General features: G+C 45.5%; 1 protein-coding gene across 1 annotated transcript; it reads left to right on the top strand.

Moving 5' to 3' along the window:
• Positions 1-429: 429 nt before the first annotated feature.
• On the top strand, positions 430-9,857 carry LOC147029925 (uncharacterized). The gene is made up of 5 exons (XM_085872090.1): positions 430-1,169; positions 8,672-8,747; positions 8,835-9,001; positions 9,148-9,240; positions 9,380-9,857. Exons 1-5 carry the CDS (start codon positions 1,114-1,116, stop codon positions 9,549-9,551), a joined length of 564 nt encoding a protein of 187 aa, XP_085728216.1. The 5' UTR covers positions 430-1,113; the 3' UTR covers positions 9,552-9,857.
• The last annotated feature ends 2,304 nt before the right edge of the window (positions 9,858-12,161 follow it).

The raw sequence follows: 12,161 nt of genomic DNA, 5'->3' as shown, positions 1-12,161 counted from the left end.
AAGAGAAATAATTTTTTTTTATTGGCATTGAATCCAATATGGCTGCCAGACCATGTGACCTATTAATTATTCGTGAACACCCTGGTATCCCCAAGACACGGGGAACAGGGGGTGAAGTTTCCCCTCGATCTGTTCAGCCGTTTCGAAGAAGATTTTTGAAGGCTTTCCACCGTTTTTCTTCATCGATCTCCCTCCACCTTGCCAGAAGTTGGTGGATAATTATTCTCGCCAATTTATGAACTTTGAGCAGCAAGATGCTCAGGAGTATTTGGACTGTCTTCTCTGCCTTCATGAAGAGCTGAACCGTGTGTGTGTGATAACATCTGCATCAACCTTCCAGGCGCTGACGGTCATCCCAACAGTGAGTACAATCACATCAAGACCTCCACAGATAGATTTTTTTTACTTTACTGTTTTTAAACATTGAGAACAAAAATAAGAACACCAAAAAATTGTGAAAAACCTTTTTCAAACAGAAAATTGCTGTGTATTCGATGATTTTCAAATGATATTCAGTTCAGAGCTATCAACATATGACAAACACAAAAATAGCCATAAGTATTTTTTCATACACCTCCTCCCACCCCACGACCCCTTTTCATTAATTTTTATCTTTGGTGACCACCTTTTCTTCATCTTTCACTGACATTTTCATGTCCAAAATGGAGATGTCCCTGACTGCAATAATTTCATTAGTCCCCGAATTCCATCCATCCATTGGGACCATTCTCTGTGCAGAGAATTGGTGCAATCTAAGCAATCTCCAAGGCTATCGGATACATTCCAAAAAGGGTTGCCACTCTGACACAGGATAGCAGCAAGCTGGTACTCATTTTGATGACCTCAGAAGGATGACAGGCAGAGTCATCCCCACCTGGTATTAATTCAATAGCAGGATTTGAACTCTGCATCCTCAGATCCCAAGTCCCCACCCTAACCATTAAGCCAACACCAGACAGTAATTTGTTTTTCGATTTGTAGTCAAAAATCACACACTTTGTGTGCACATTGAAGAGGACATCGCAAACACTAATGCATGTGTTTAGTTCTTCCATCAGGAGATCGTGGAGGAGAGCTGGTTAATTCACAAGCAGAAAGAGAACTCCATCATTAATGACATATTCCAGGGCCAGTTGGCATCGAAGATTACCTGCACAGAATGTGGGAAGGTATGTGAGAAACTCATTTGTCTTTGTCCATTTTTGCTGTTATTTATATTTTCACAACTTCAACAATAATGATTTTATTTCTCTGGCCAAAGTTAATTTCAACATTCATACGAAATAACAAATGAGAAAAAGACATGATCGAATCGGAACTGAAAGTACGAAGAGAGAAGAGGTGAATCGAGAGTAAAATAGTGCAGGGAAGTATTTGAGCGAGACACCATCAGGTTCTGTCAGGTCAGGTTCGATCTGTGACCTGCTACAGGTACCATGTAAACCTGTACTAACCTGTTCCATGGTCGGGTTGTCGGCGACTAAACCGTCTCCCCCACCAGGTTTTCTAGTGAGGAGGGTGTTTGGATATGGATACCCAGCAGGATTAAAAACAAAACCTGTCAAAGGGCGGAGGAGCTCCTTGTGAGCCAACGGCCATCCATATCTAGTGCCCAACTGTGTCTGCGGACGTCTTCCTGCAGTTGGGTCACTTCTTATTAGGAGGTTGGTGGCAGGATTTGCACTCCGGCCACCGTAAAACCCTTCATTCCGCAAAACGCAAAAAAATCTGAAAACCCACTCCGTGGGAGTACCTCCTGTGCAGCTTCCCTTCGCAGGGCAGCTCACCGGATGACGGGATTGGGGCAAAGCCTTCGGGACCCCCAATCTTTGATAGGAGGGAAACCACGGGGTAACATCCCTGGGTCAGATTGCGGGAGAGTGTGTCGGAGTGGGCTGAGGTGTCGTCCACCAGACGGCGGTCTCCTTGGGTTAACCTGAGGCGGTCCCTTCGGGTGGGTGCCTGGAATGTCCTATCCCTAAGAGAGGATGATCACCTGTCTCTGTTATCATCTGAGCTCAAGCGTTTGGACATCGGGATTGCAGCTCTCTCTGAGGTTCGGAGACCGGATTGCGGCGAGATAATGGAGGGTGGTTACACCTACTATTGGTCTGGTCGCTCTGATGGTTACCATACCCAAGGAGTTGCTGTAGCTGTGTCCAATAAGCTGACCCCAATGATAATTGAGGTAACACCGGTCAACGAGCGTATTATGAGACTAAGGATTCGTCACTCCTTAGGTGTCATTTCCCTGGTCTCTGTTTATGCTCCGACTGAGGCGAGTGATCTCACCGTGAAGGATGCATTCTACGCCACACTCGAGTCTGTGGTTGATCAGTGCCCCAGACGAGATACACTTCTAGTCTTGGGGGATTTCAATGCTTCGACTGGAACTGATAGGGACGGTTATGAGGTGTGTGTTGGTCCCCATGGGTCAGGAACTATGAACCAGAATGGCACCAAGTTCCTTGACTTTGCAAGAAGTCATGGACTTAGGGTGGCTGGTTCATGGTTTCAGCGCCCACAAGCTCATCGCTGGACTTGGTATTCCAACGCTGGCGGTGTGGCAAAGGAGATTGACCATGTCCTCATTGACGGTCGTTGGAGGATGATCCAGAACTGCAGGGTCTACCGGAGTGCTCAGTTCCTCAATACTGACCACAGGCTTGTTGTAGCAACTCTAAAGCTGCACCTTAAATCCTGGAGAATGGTACCATCCCAGCCGAGGCTGGATGTTGCCAAGCTCAGGGATGAGAGAGTAGCTGAGGAGTTTGCGAACAGGCTGAGTGGACACTTGGGGGGTCTGGGTGCTTTGGGGGGTCCTGAAGAGTTGTGGAGCGCCTTCAAGACCACCGTCCTCGATGTTGCCGGTGGATGCCTTGGAGCTCACCGCAGGGCAAAGAAGAATTTTGTCTCTCAAGGGACACTGGATACCATTGACCAGAGTCGCAGGGCCAGGCTGAATGGCAGAGCTGAGCTGTTCAGGGAATTGAGGCGTAAAACTGTACGTGCACTGAGGGTGGACAAGGAGGCCTATGTGCGAGGAATCTGTGAGGGGGTAGAGCATCACCTGTGGACAGGTGATTCTCGTCCCGCTTACAGGGGAATTCGCGCATTACGTTCATCCAAGCCCATCCCTCGGAGTACTACAGTTCGAGCAGAGAGTGGTAGGCTCTTGACAGAGGAGTCTGAAGTGAAGGCCCGCTGGGCCGGTTACTTTGAGCGGTTGTACCAGGCTGATCCCCCAACTGTCGAGTTGGACGTCAAGGGTGTTACAATCCCTGTTGCTGACCCTCGAATCAACTGTGGTCCACCTACGCTTGTGGAAACATGGGCTGCGGTGAACCAGTTGAAACGGGGCAAAGCTCCAGGGATCTGTGGCATCCATGCCGAACTTCTCAAGGCTGGTGGAAATGCTGCACTCGTGTCGTTGCATGCAGTTTTGTGCTCTGCCTGGAACACAGGCATCATCCCAACTGACTGGAAGAGGGGCCTTGTTGTCCCTCTCTGGAAAGGGAAGGGTGATCGCCAAGACTGCAACAACTACCGAGGGGTGACACTGCTCTCAGTGCCGGGCAAGGTCTTTGCTCGGATAATTCTCGATAGGGTTCGCCACCATCTGCTTGAGCACCAGCGTCCAGAGCAGTCAGGCTTTACACCAAAGAGGTCAACGATTGACCGTATCCTTGCACTTCGTGTCCTCAACGAACGCAGACGAGAGTTTCGGCAGGGGCTGCTTGCAGCCTATGTTGATCTCTGTAAAGCGTTCGATTCAGTGAATCGGGATGTCCTCTGGAGGATTCTTGGTCTTCGTGGGGTGCCACCAAAACTGATCGATCTGATGTCTGAACTCTACTCTAGTACTGAGAGTGCTGTGAAGTGTGGTGGTACCATCTCTGACTTATTTCCAGTTGTTACTGGAGTTCGTCAGGGATGTGTACTTGCCCCCACACTTTTCAGCACTTGTATGGACTGGATTTTAGGGAGGATGTCGGAGAGATCAAGCTGCGGTGCGTCATTTGGGAATGTCAAGATCTCGGACCTTGACTTTGCAGATGATGCAGTCATCTTTGCGGAGACTTTAGACATCCTCTTGGGGGCCCTCGAGGTGCTGAATGAGGAGTTGGAGCCGTTGGGATTACGGGTTTCTTGGGTCAAAACTAAGATCCAGGCTTTCGGTGACATCTTGGATGCTGCTGTCCTGTCTGTGTCTGTTTGTGGTGAGGATGTTGAGGTCGTGGAGAGATTCACTTACCTTGGCAGTGATATTCATGTCTCTGCTGGCTGCGAGTCAGAGGTCAATAGACGTCTGGGTCGGGCCTGGGGAGTCATGGATTCACTGGATCATGGGGTGTGGCGCTGCCGGTACCTGTGCGGGAGGATGAAAGTCCGAGTCTTCAGGTCCTTGGTACTTCCAGTCTTGCTCTATGGGTGCGAGACTTGGACTCTGACCAAGGATCTGAGACGGAGACTTAATTCCTTTGGTACCAGGTCTCTTCGGAGAATCCTTGGCTATCGCTGGTCGGATTTTGTGTCCAACGAGCGGTTGCTGAGAGAGACTCGGATGAGATTTGTTACCTGCATAGTCCGTGAGCGTCAGTTGCGGCTGTATGGACATGTGGCTCGTTTTCCTGACTCTGATCCTGCTCACCAGATTCTCTCAGCGAGGGAGTCTCATGAGTGGAGGAGGCCAGTGGGTCGACCACGTGCCTCATGGTTGCAACAGGTTGACCATCATCTCGAGGAGATGGGGATGGGCCTGGCATCTGCCTGGGGGATGGCCAGACGGAGGCCCCTGGAGTACCGGCGGAAAGTGGACGCAGCGACGTGCTGTTCTGGCACATGCTCCCATACCTGACCTGACCTGAGACACCATGCTATAGAAAAGCCACATTGCGGAAGCCTTGGAAGGCATAATGTGATTAGATAGGCCATCGGTGGAGAAAACCAGGGACAAAGAAATGTATCTCAGCAAAGAGTTTGAATGTTGCACAAATATTACTGAAATACAGAATACAATGGATGGATGATCGATACTCCTCACACCATGGGGTGCTTAAGGCTGCCGAGGTAGTTTCATTGGCTGGGGTGCACAAACTTGGATGTCACCACTTTGTCGCAGGATACTCCAATGGCTCCCTTCTCCAAGCAAATTAGTGCTCATGTTGCCGACCTCAAAAGAATGACAGGCTGAGTCAACCCATCAAATGTTATTCACCCCCGTTGGACTTAGTTTGAAAGGAGGGCTTATGGATTTGGCTCAATTTTCATGTCCGTGCATGTGTGCGTGCGTCCCCAACCATATCTTGGACATGTATGTAATGATTTCATTTGTACTTGGCACAAAGATGACACATGGTACTATACATATGCACATTATTTTCTTTTGTGATGTGATCAAATTTGGCCAACTGGCAGCCATTTTAGTTGGGAAAAAACCCGGTCTCGAACACGTCCTCGACCATTTCTTCAACATGCATTAACCGATGTTGTTCAAACTTGGCACACAGATAACGAATGATGGCATGCATATGCACATATATGGTATGCTTGCAGTAGCCAAGGTGTCGGTGAGTACAGTTTCCTCCACCATCAAAAGGCACATGGAAACTGGAGGAAACTCTGACAGGAAGAGGTCTGGCAGACCCAAAGCCACAACACAATCAGAAGACAAGTTTCTGAGAGTCAACAGCTTGCTTGATAGGCGGCTCATGGGACAGCAGCTTCAAGCACAGCTTCACACTTTGAAGGTCGAAGTAAGGAAGTCTCAGTTTCAACTGTGAAGAGAAGACTTCGAGCTGCTGGTTTGACAGGTTCAGTGGCAGGAAGAAAGCCATTGCTAAGATGGCAAAATAAGAAAGAGGCTTGCCTGGGCCATGAATCACTGCCAGTGGACTACTGAAAACTGGAAGAAGGTCTTATGAACCGATGAATCAAAATTTGAAATATTCGGTTCATCACGCAGGGTTTTTTACGCCGTCGAGTAGGCGAAAGGATGGTTCCTCAGTGTGTGACACCAACTGTCAAACATTGAGGAGGAAGCGTGATGGTCTGGGGCTTTTTTGCTGGATTCAGAGTCGGCGACTTGCACAGAGTGACTGGCACCCTGAACCAAAAGGGCTACCACAGCATTTTGCAGCGCCATGCAATACCCGCTGGTCTACGTCTAGTTGGTCAGGGGGTTGATCCTTCAGCAATATAACGACCCAAAACATACCTCCAGGCTATGTCAGAACTACCTTCGAAGAAAATAATAAGACGGTGGGCTTCAAATCATGGAATGGCCAGCATAGTCTCCAGACTTAAACCCCATCGAGCTGGTTTGGGATGAACTGGACATAAGGGTGAAAGTAAAGCAACCTTCAGGTGCAACACATTTGTGGGAACTTCTGCAACAGTGTTGGGAAGAACTTTCAGAATAATATTTGATTTCCATTGTAGAAAAAATGCCACGAGTATGTTCGGCTGTTATATCGGCAAAAGGTGGCTACTTTGATGAGTCAAAAATTTCTATTACATTTTGTTCAACAAAACGATTCCATGATTTCTTTTTTATCTGCAATTGTTTATTTGTTCTGTGCTTTAATTTCAAAGTACATTGATACATTAAAATGTTTAAATTTCTGTAAAAGCTGGAAAATGGGGGTGTTCGAGAACTTTTGATCGGTACAGTATGTACCAAAGTTTGTTCACCGCATAAAAAATTAAATTAGGCCAGAAGGTGGTCTACGGGGGGGTTGTACCCCAAAATAGGTATTTGCTTTCTTCTCAGAAACTCGACATGCAATGCCGATGAAACTAGACAACAACCTTCATCACCCGTGATGTACCATCATTTGTTCATAGCATAAACAATTATTTTGGGTCTGAGGGGGTCCACAGAAAGACCTGAGGGGGTCTTATGTGGTTGGGGGTGGGGGTTGCTCCCTAAAATAGGTATTTGAAACCACTTTTTTCCCCATTTTGCCAATTCCGTCCCATATTGACTTCCTCTTCATTATCATTATTCGACCGGGTGAGCACCCAGGGGTATTGCCCATATCTTTTTTTTTTATTTGAGCACTCTTGGAATATCTCTGATTGTGCCACATTGCCCCCATCCCACCTCACACTCCTCTCATTCTCCCAATTAAATGACGTCGCTTTGATGGATATATTTGGTGTGGTGTTGATATGATGGGCTGAATGGTCTCCTCCTGCGACAGTTTCCTTATTATTCCTTGATATATTAGATGGGATTTGAACCAGGGTTTCATACCCCATGAGCCAAGTATTCATGTTGTGACATCAAAAGGGCAACTCCTCCATTCTCTTTCTCTTTTCAACTCTGTTGTCTTCTCCTTATTATCTTTCTTGAAGCCTTTGTTGCATTCACTGATCTCATTTTGTGAATGTGCTGACCGACTGTGAATGCCAATAACTCAACCACTTGATTTAGGGTCCTCCGTCTAATATCAGTTACCTTTTTCTATGTGCAAGTCAACGAGTCCGTTTGTGAGTCAGTCGGCGTCAGTGAGTCGGTATCAGTCAGATGGCTTTACCAGTCAGTCGAAGTCCAGTGAGTCAGATGGCTTTTCCATTCGGTCGGAGTCCAGCCTTTACCAGTCAGTCGGAGTCCAAGGGAGTTGGTGACAGCCTCAGCGCCTCAGCACTTTACAGTGCCTCACAGCTCCAAACAGCTGTCCGTCAGTTGTGGCTTCTGGTGGCTCCTGGCGGTGGGTGACGCTAGGATTGTATAAAATTGTATAAAAAAAGATTGACGATTGTATAAAAATATTTCACCCGCCGCATCACGGCTCGTCACGTGGCGCAGCGCGCTCGAGCACACGCGTCGTTGAGTCACATAAAGGTTTTGCGTGTGCACGCTGACGTCATCGCACTCGCCCCGGCGTCCTTTCGAGTTGAGGGGTCCATGGGGTGTGACCTTTACGTTACATTAATCCACGGTAACTCGAGAACGGAAGAAGAAGAATTTCGGCCAATGTCAAATTACACTACGTGATTCAGGAGGGTGATGGCTAGCGCTGATTAGATTTTAGTCAAAATCGGTCAAAGGTCAAGGTCACAGTGAGGTCAAACATTCGATTTTTGATGGTTTGGTACAGAATCATCGTAGAAACTTCTGGTTTGCGTCGCTACCTTCTCCAGTGACAGCTTTTATTAGACAAGGTCAGAGGTCAAGTTGACGATTTCGTAAGTACCAGTCTATAACTGCTTGTTAATTGTTTGTTTGCTTTTGTAGACCGCAACTGAGCCAGTTTGCCAACTTAATGTCCATAGTTATCATCGCAGCTTCAACAGAAAGTTCTTGTTGAGAAATTCTGGGGCTTATCCATCTTGGTGGGAAAACATGTGCATAAACTCGGAAGAGGTACTCGGTATGCTTGCCTTCCCTCCCACCAGAGATGGAAAAGTACAAAGACCATGTGTTGCAACATTGTTCTGCAAAGATCCATGCACCTTCCCGCTCTCAATTATATCAAAGCTATTTCGGAGTAGGGTCCAACAAAACTCGTATCTGTTGTGATGGTGATTTTTGAAGACATGCCCACAGATAGGTCAGTGATTTGTATACAAGTCTATCGATGCATAATTACTTGATTGAACTCAAAGCTATGTGGTACTTTAATTAATTATTTCACACATAAATTATTTTCATTTTTCATCACAGCGTGTTTGAAAACTCAACCTCTGTCATGGATGACTCGCTTTCCTGGGACGATTATTGCTCTGAATCAAAACCTGAGGTAAAGTTTCATTTATTTTCAAATATAATGCAATAAAAACAGCTCTGTTGTATGAAGATTAAGTAATGCATGTCCTCATTTTCACAGGATAACCTTGCAGAATTCATGAACGAAAATGATGTTCTTCATGAAACTCGGAGTGAGTTAATGGATTTGTTTGAGGACTTTTTGAACGACCTTGATGCAGAAACTGACATGTTTTCAACATTCATGTCTGAGTTTTTGGCCTCACTCAAAGAATTACCATCTGAAAGGTGAGACCTATTTATTTTGTCATATTCAAAGCTATCATGTGGTGGGGGGGGGGGCTATTAAATGGTGAATATTAATCTTGCCATTAATATTCATCTTGGCTTTGGGAGGAATTCTGTTCGGTAAAAACAGCTGTGTGTACTTCCAGCTCGACAGAGCCATTCAAACAAGCTTCAGTTTGCCCTGTGGCCAAAAATTCCCTCCCACTCATCTCGACTAACCAACATGCCAAAAATGACAGGTGAGTGATTTGTTTGCTTTCAGGAACTTGAATTTATGCCAATGTTTCACACACATATGAGTCAAACATAACCTGAGTTCTTGTTTTGAGCTTGTTCTGTCTACCACTCTCCCTCCCACCTCCCAATATCCTTGCACAGAAATCTGCTTGTCCACATTTCATCATTTGAGCCAAGCAATCAACATTCTTCACTGACGTCAATAAAAGCTCGTCGGGATCTCTCTTCTCTCCAAACCTGTGAACTTACCGCCCCCTGCAGGACACTCTTTAAGCACACACTTCCACAATGTTTGAAATTGCGAATGTTATAATTTATAGACGTAGATGCATTAAATACATTATTTTTTTGAATGATTACATCAATGTCATAGATATATGTGAATGGCGAGATGTCATTCGTTAAGGGGAAATGCATTAACTTTCTGTGAAGTGATGGTAAAGGCTTTGAAATGTACAGGCTTTTATTTGTGCTTTGTAATGTTTTCATTTGGTGTGTGCAAGGATATGGCTTTGTTTTAATTACCATTTACTCAATTGGAAAAAATGCACGATATTTACGATATGTACAAAAAATATACTTCAGATAAATTTACAATATCTGCGATATATATGATAGATAAACACACACACATATATATATATATATATATATATATATATATATATATATATATATATATATATATATATATATATATATATATATATATATATATATATATATATATATATATATATATATATCTATCTATATATATATATATATATATATATATATATATATATATATATATATATATATATATATATATATATATATATATATATATTGTAATGGATTTTAGAATCTCATCCGACTAATGCACACAACATTCAGGTCCTCAGACAGTTATTTCCATAAATGCATGTCCAGAATAGACCCATCCCCTTGTCTGGTGGGATTCTAACTCTTTGATGCATTGGAGAAGGGTACAGAACAGATTCCCTTTCTTGTGGGATGACCTTTTCCTCTTTACGACACGTTTATGTATGCGAGAGATAGCCGTTACCCCAACGGAGACTCATTCTACCCCCTTTCCATTGAGACACATTGGTTTGAGCTGGATGATTTATTTACACTTTGGACTTACAGGACATTTGATTAAGCCCACCGTGGGTTTTTCCTAAACGGTTATTCTGACGGTCAAATACGGCTGTGGATCATTTACCTCACCCACCTCTCTTTCATTGATGTTCGACACCCACCTCTCTTTCACGGACGTTGACGTCCACTTTTTTCCATTGACGCTTGACACCCCTTTCGGCAGTTCCATGGAAGCTGGTTGGTTCCTGCTCGTGTCAGGCCGTACGGGTTGGCGATGGTTGCCGTTGACGTCTTGTGAGTGTCCATGTTTTCGCTCGGTAATTCCAGCAAATAAGCGCCCTTTGGCAACGTGGGCCGGGCCTGTTTTGTTTGGGAGTTGCGTCTCGCTCTGGTAAGGAAGGGATGATCGCGAGATTGATGGTTGGTTACGTGCAACTATGTGCCAATAGGCAAGCTGGATTTGGCTGAAGTCTGCTTGAGGCTCCGTCCAGACTGGTCGCATATGAAAAGGATGGGAGGACCGTCTTCCGAGAGTTGGTGACAGCTCCTGACAGCTGGTGACGGTTCCTTACAGCTCCTGACTGCTGGTGACAGTTCCTGACAGCTGGTGATGGTTCGTTCCAGTTCCTGACAGCTGGTGACGGTTCCTTACAGCTCCTGACTGCTGGTGACAGTTCCTGACAGCTGGTGATGGTTCGTTCCAGTTCCTGACAGCTGGTGACGGTTCCTTACAGCTCCTGACCGCTGGTGACGGTTGGACCGTTCCTGCTTGTTCTGCTCGGTACCTGATTCTTTGCGTCCCTGGTTCCTGGGGGTGACGACTTGATATTGATTGGTGTTCGAGCCTGATTGTGGGTGGGTGCACGGCGATGCAGGGCGCTGGCTGCGGACCAAGGCACACACACATTTTATTGGACACACGACGACTTCTTCCTTGGTAAAGGCCCGGTCACACCTTGACGTTTTAGCCAACGTATGCCGATTTTTGAATTTTTTTTCTAAAACGCTGGCAAACGTTGAATACGTTATGGGTAAGTTTTGATAACATTGAGAGCACGCTGAAAAACACTGCCATACGTCGTTGTACGTTGGCTTTAAACGTTGTACTTTTCGGTTGTCCTCAAATTTTTTCATGCTTGAAATTTCACGACGTATGCCGGCGTATAACTCTCACACGTTCGCTTCACGCTGGCCACAAGTTGTATGCACGGTCTGCGATCGTTGACAGACGTCAACACATGCTACTTGTAAGTTAATCATAAGTTGAGACACGCCGAGGTAATGTTTAGCGCATCGAAACTTATTTCTAACCTATGATTAACGTGTTGTTGGCACGTTACGCGATCGTTGCCACACATCGACAGACGTTACTTCTAAGTTACTCATAGGCTGAAAGACGTCGGTATAATGGATCGTCCTTGCGTCAGCGTCCACGGCCACGGCCAGGACATTTATTTGCAGCATTCTTCAAACTTTTCTTCGGCATGACGAGGATGTTCACACTTCGATGTCTAGCTTGGCTATGATTCCAATTGTCCATCGGCAGCGTCTATTTAAAATAGTCGAGTTTGAGCGTTTTAACACGTTCAGAAGAAACGCTTCAAATTTCAAAACCTCAGCGTCAAAAAACAAAGGCGAGTGACAGCAATTTAAATCCTTCATTGTAAACAATGAAAGTAGCTGAGTGGTACCGTTTAAAAGTCGTTGAGTGTAAAAAAAATCCAATTTTTGAGCGCAAGCGTCTACTTTCAATAGTGGGGTTTGAGCGATTTAGCACGTTCAATAGAAACGATTAAAATTTCCAAGCGCCAGCGTCAAAAAACAAAGGCGAGTGACA

This window comes from Eptatretus burgeri, chromosome 3, assembly GCF_056783735.1.
Source record: "Eptatretus burgeri isolate ZD-2024b chromosome 3, Ebu_testis_v1, whole genome shotgun sequence".
In the NCBI taxonomy this organism is placed as follows: domain Eukaryota; kingdom Metazoa; phylum Chordata; class Myxini; order Myxiniformes; family Myxinidae; genus Eptatretus; species Eptatretus burgeri.
The sequence above is the reverse complement of the archived record's forward strand: the minus strand, read 5'-3'. Positions and strand labels throughout refer to the sequence as shown.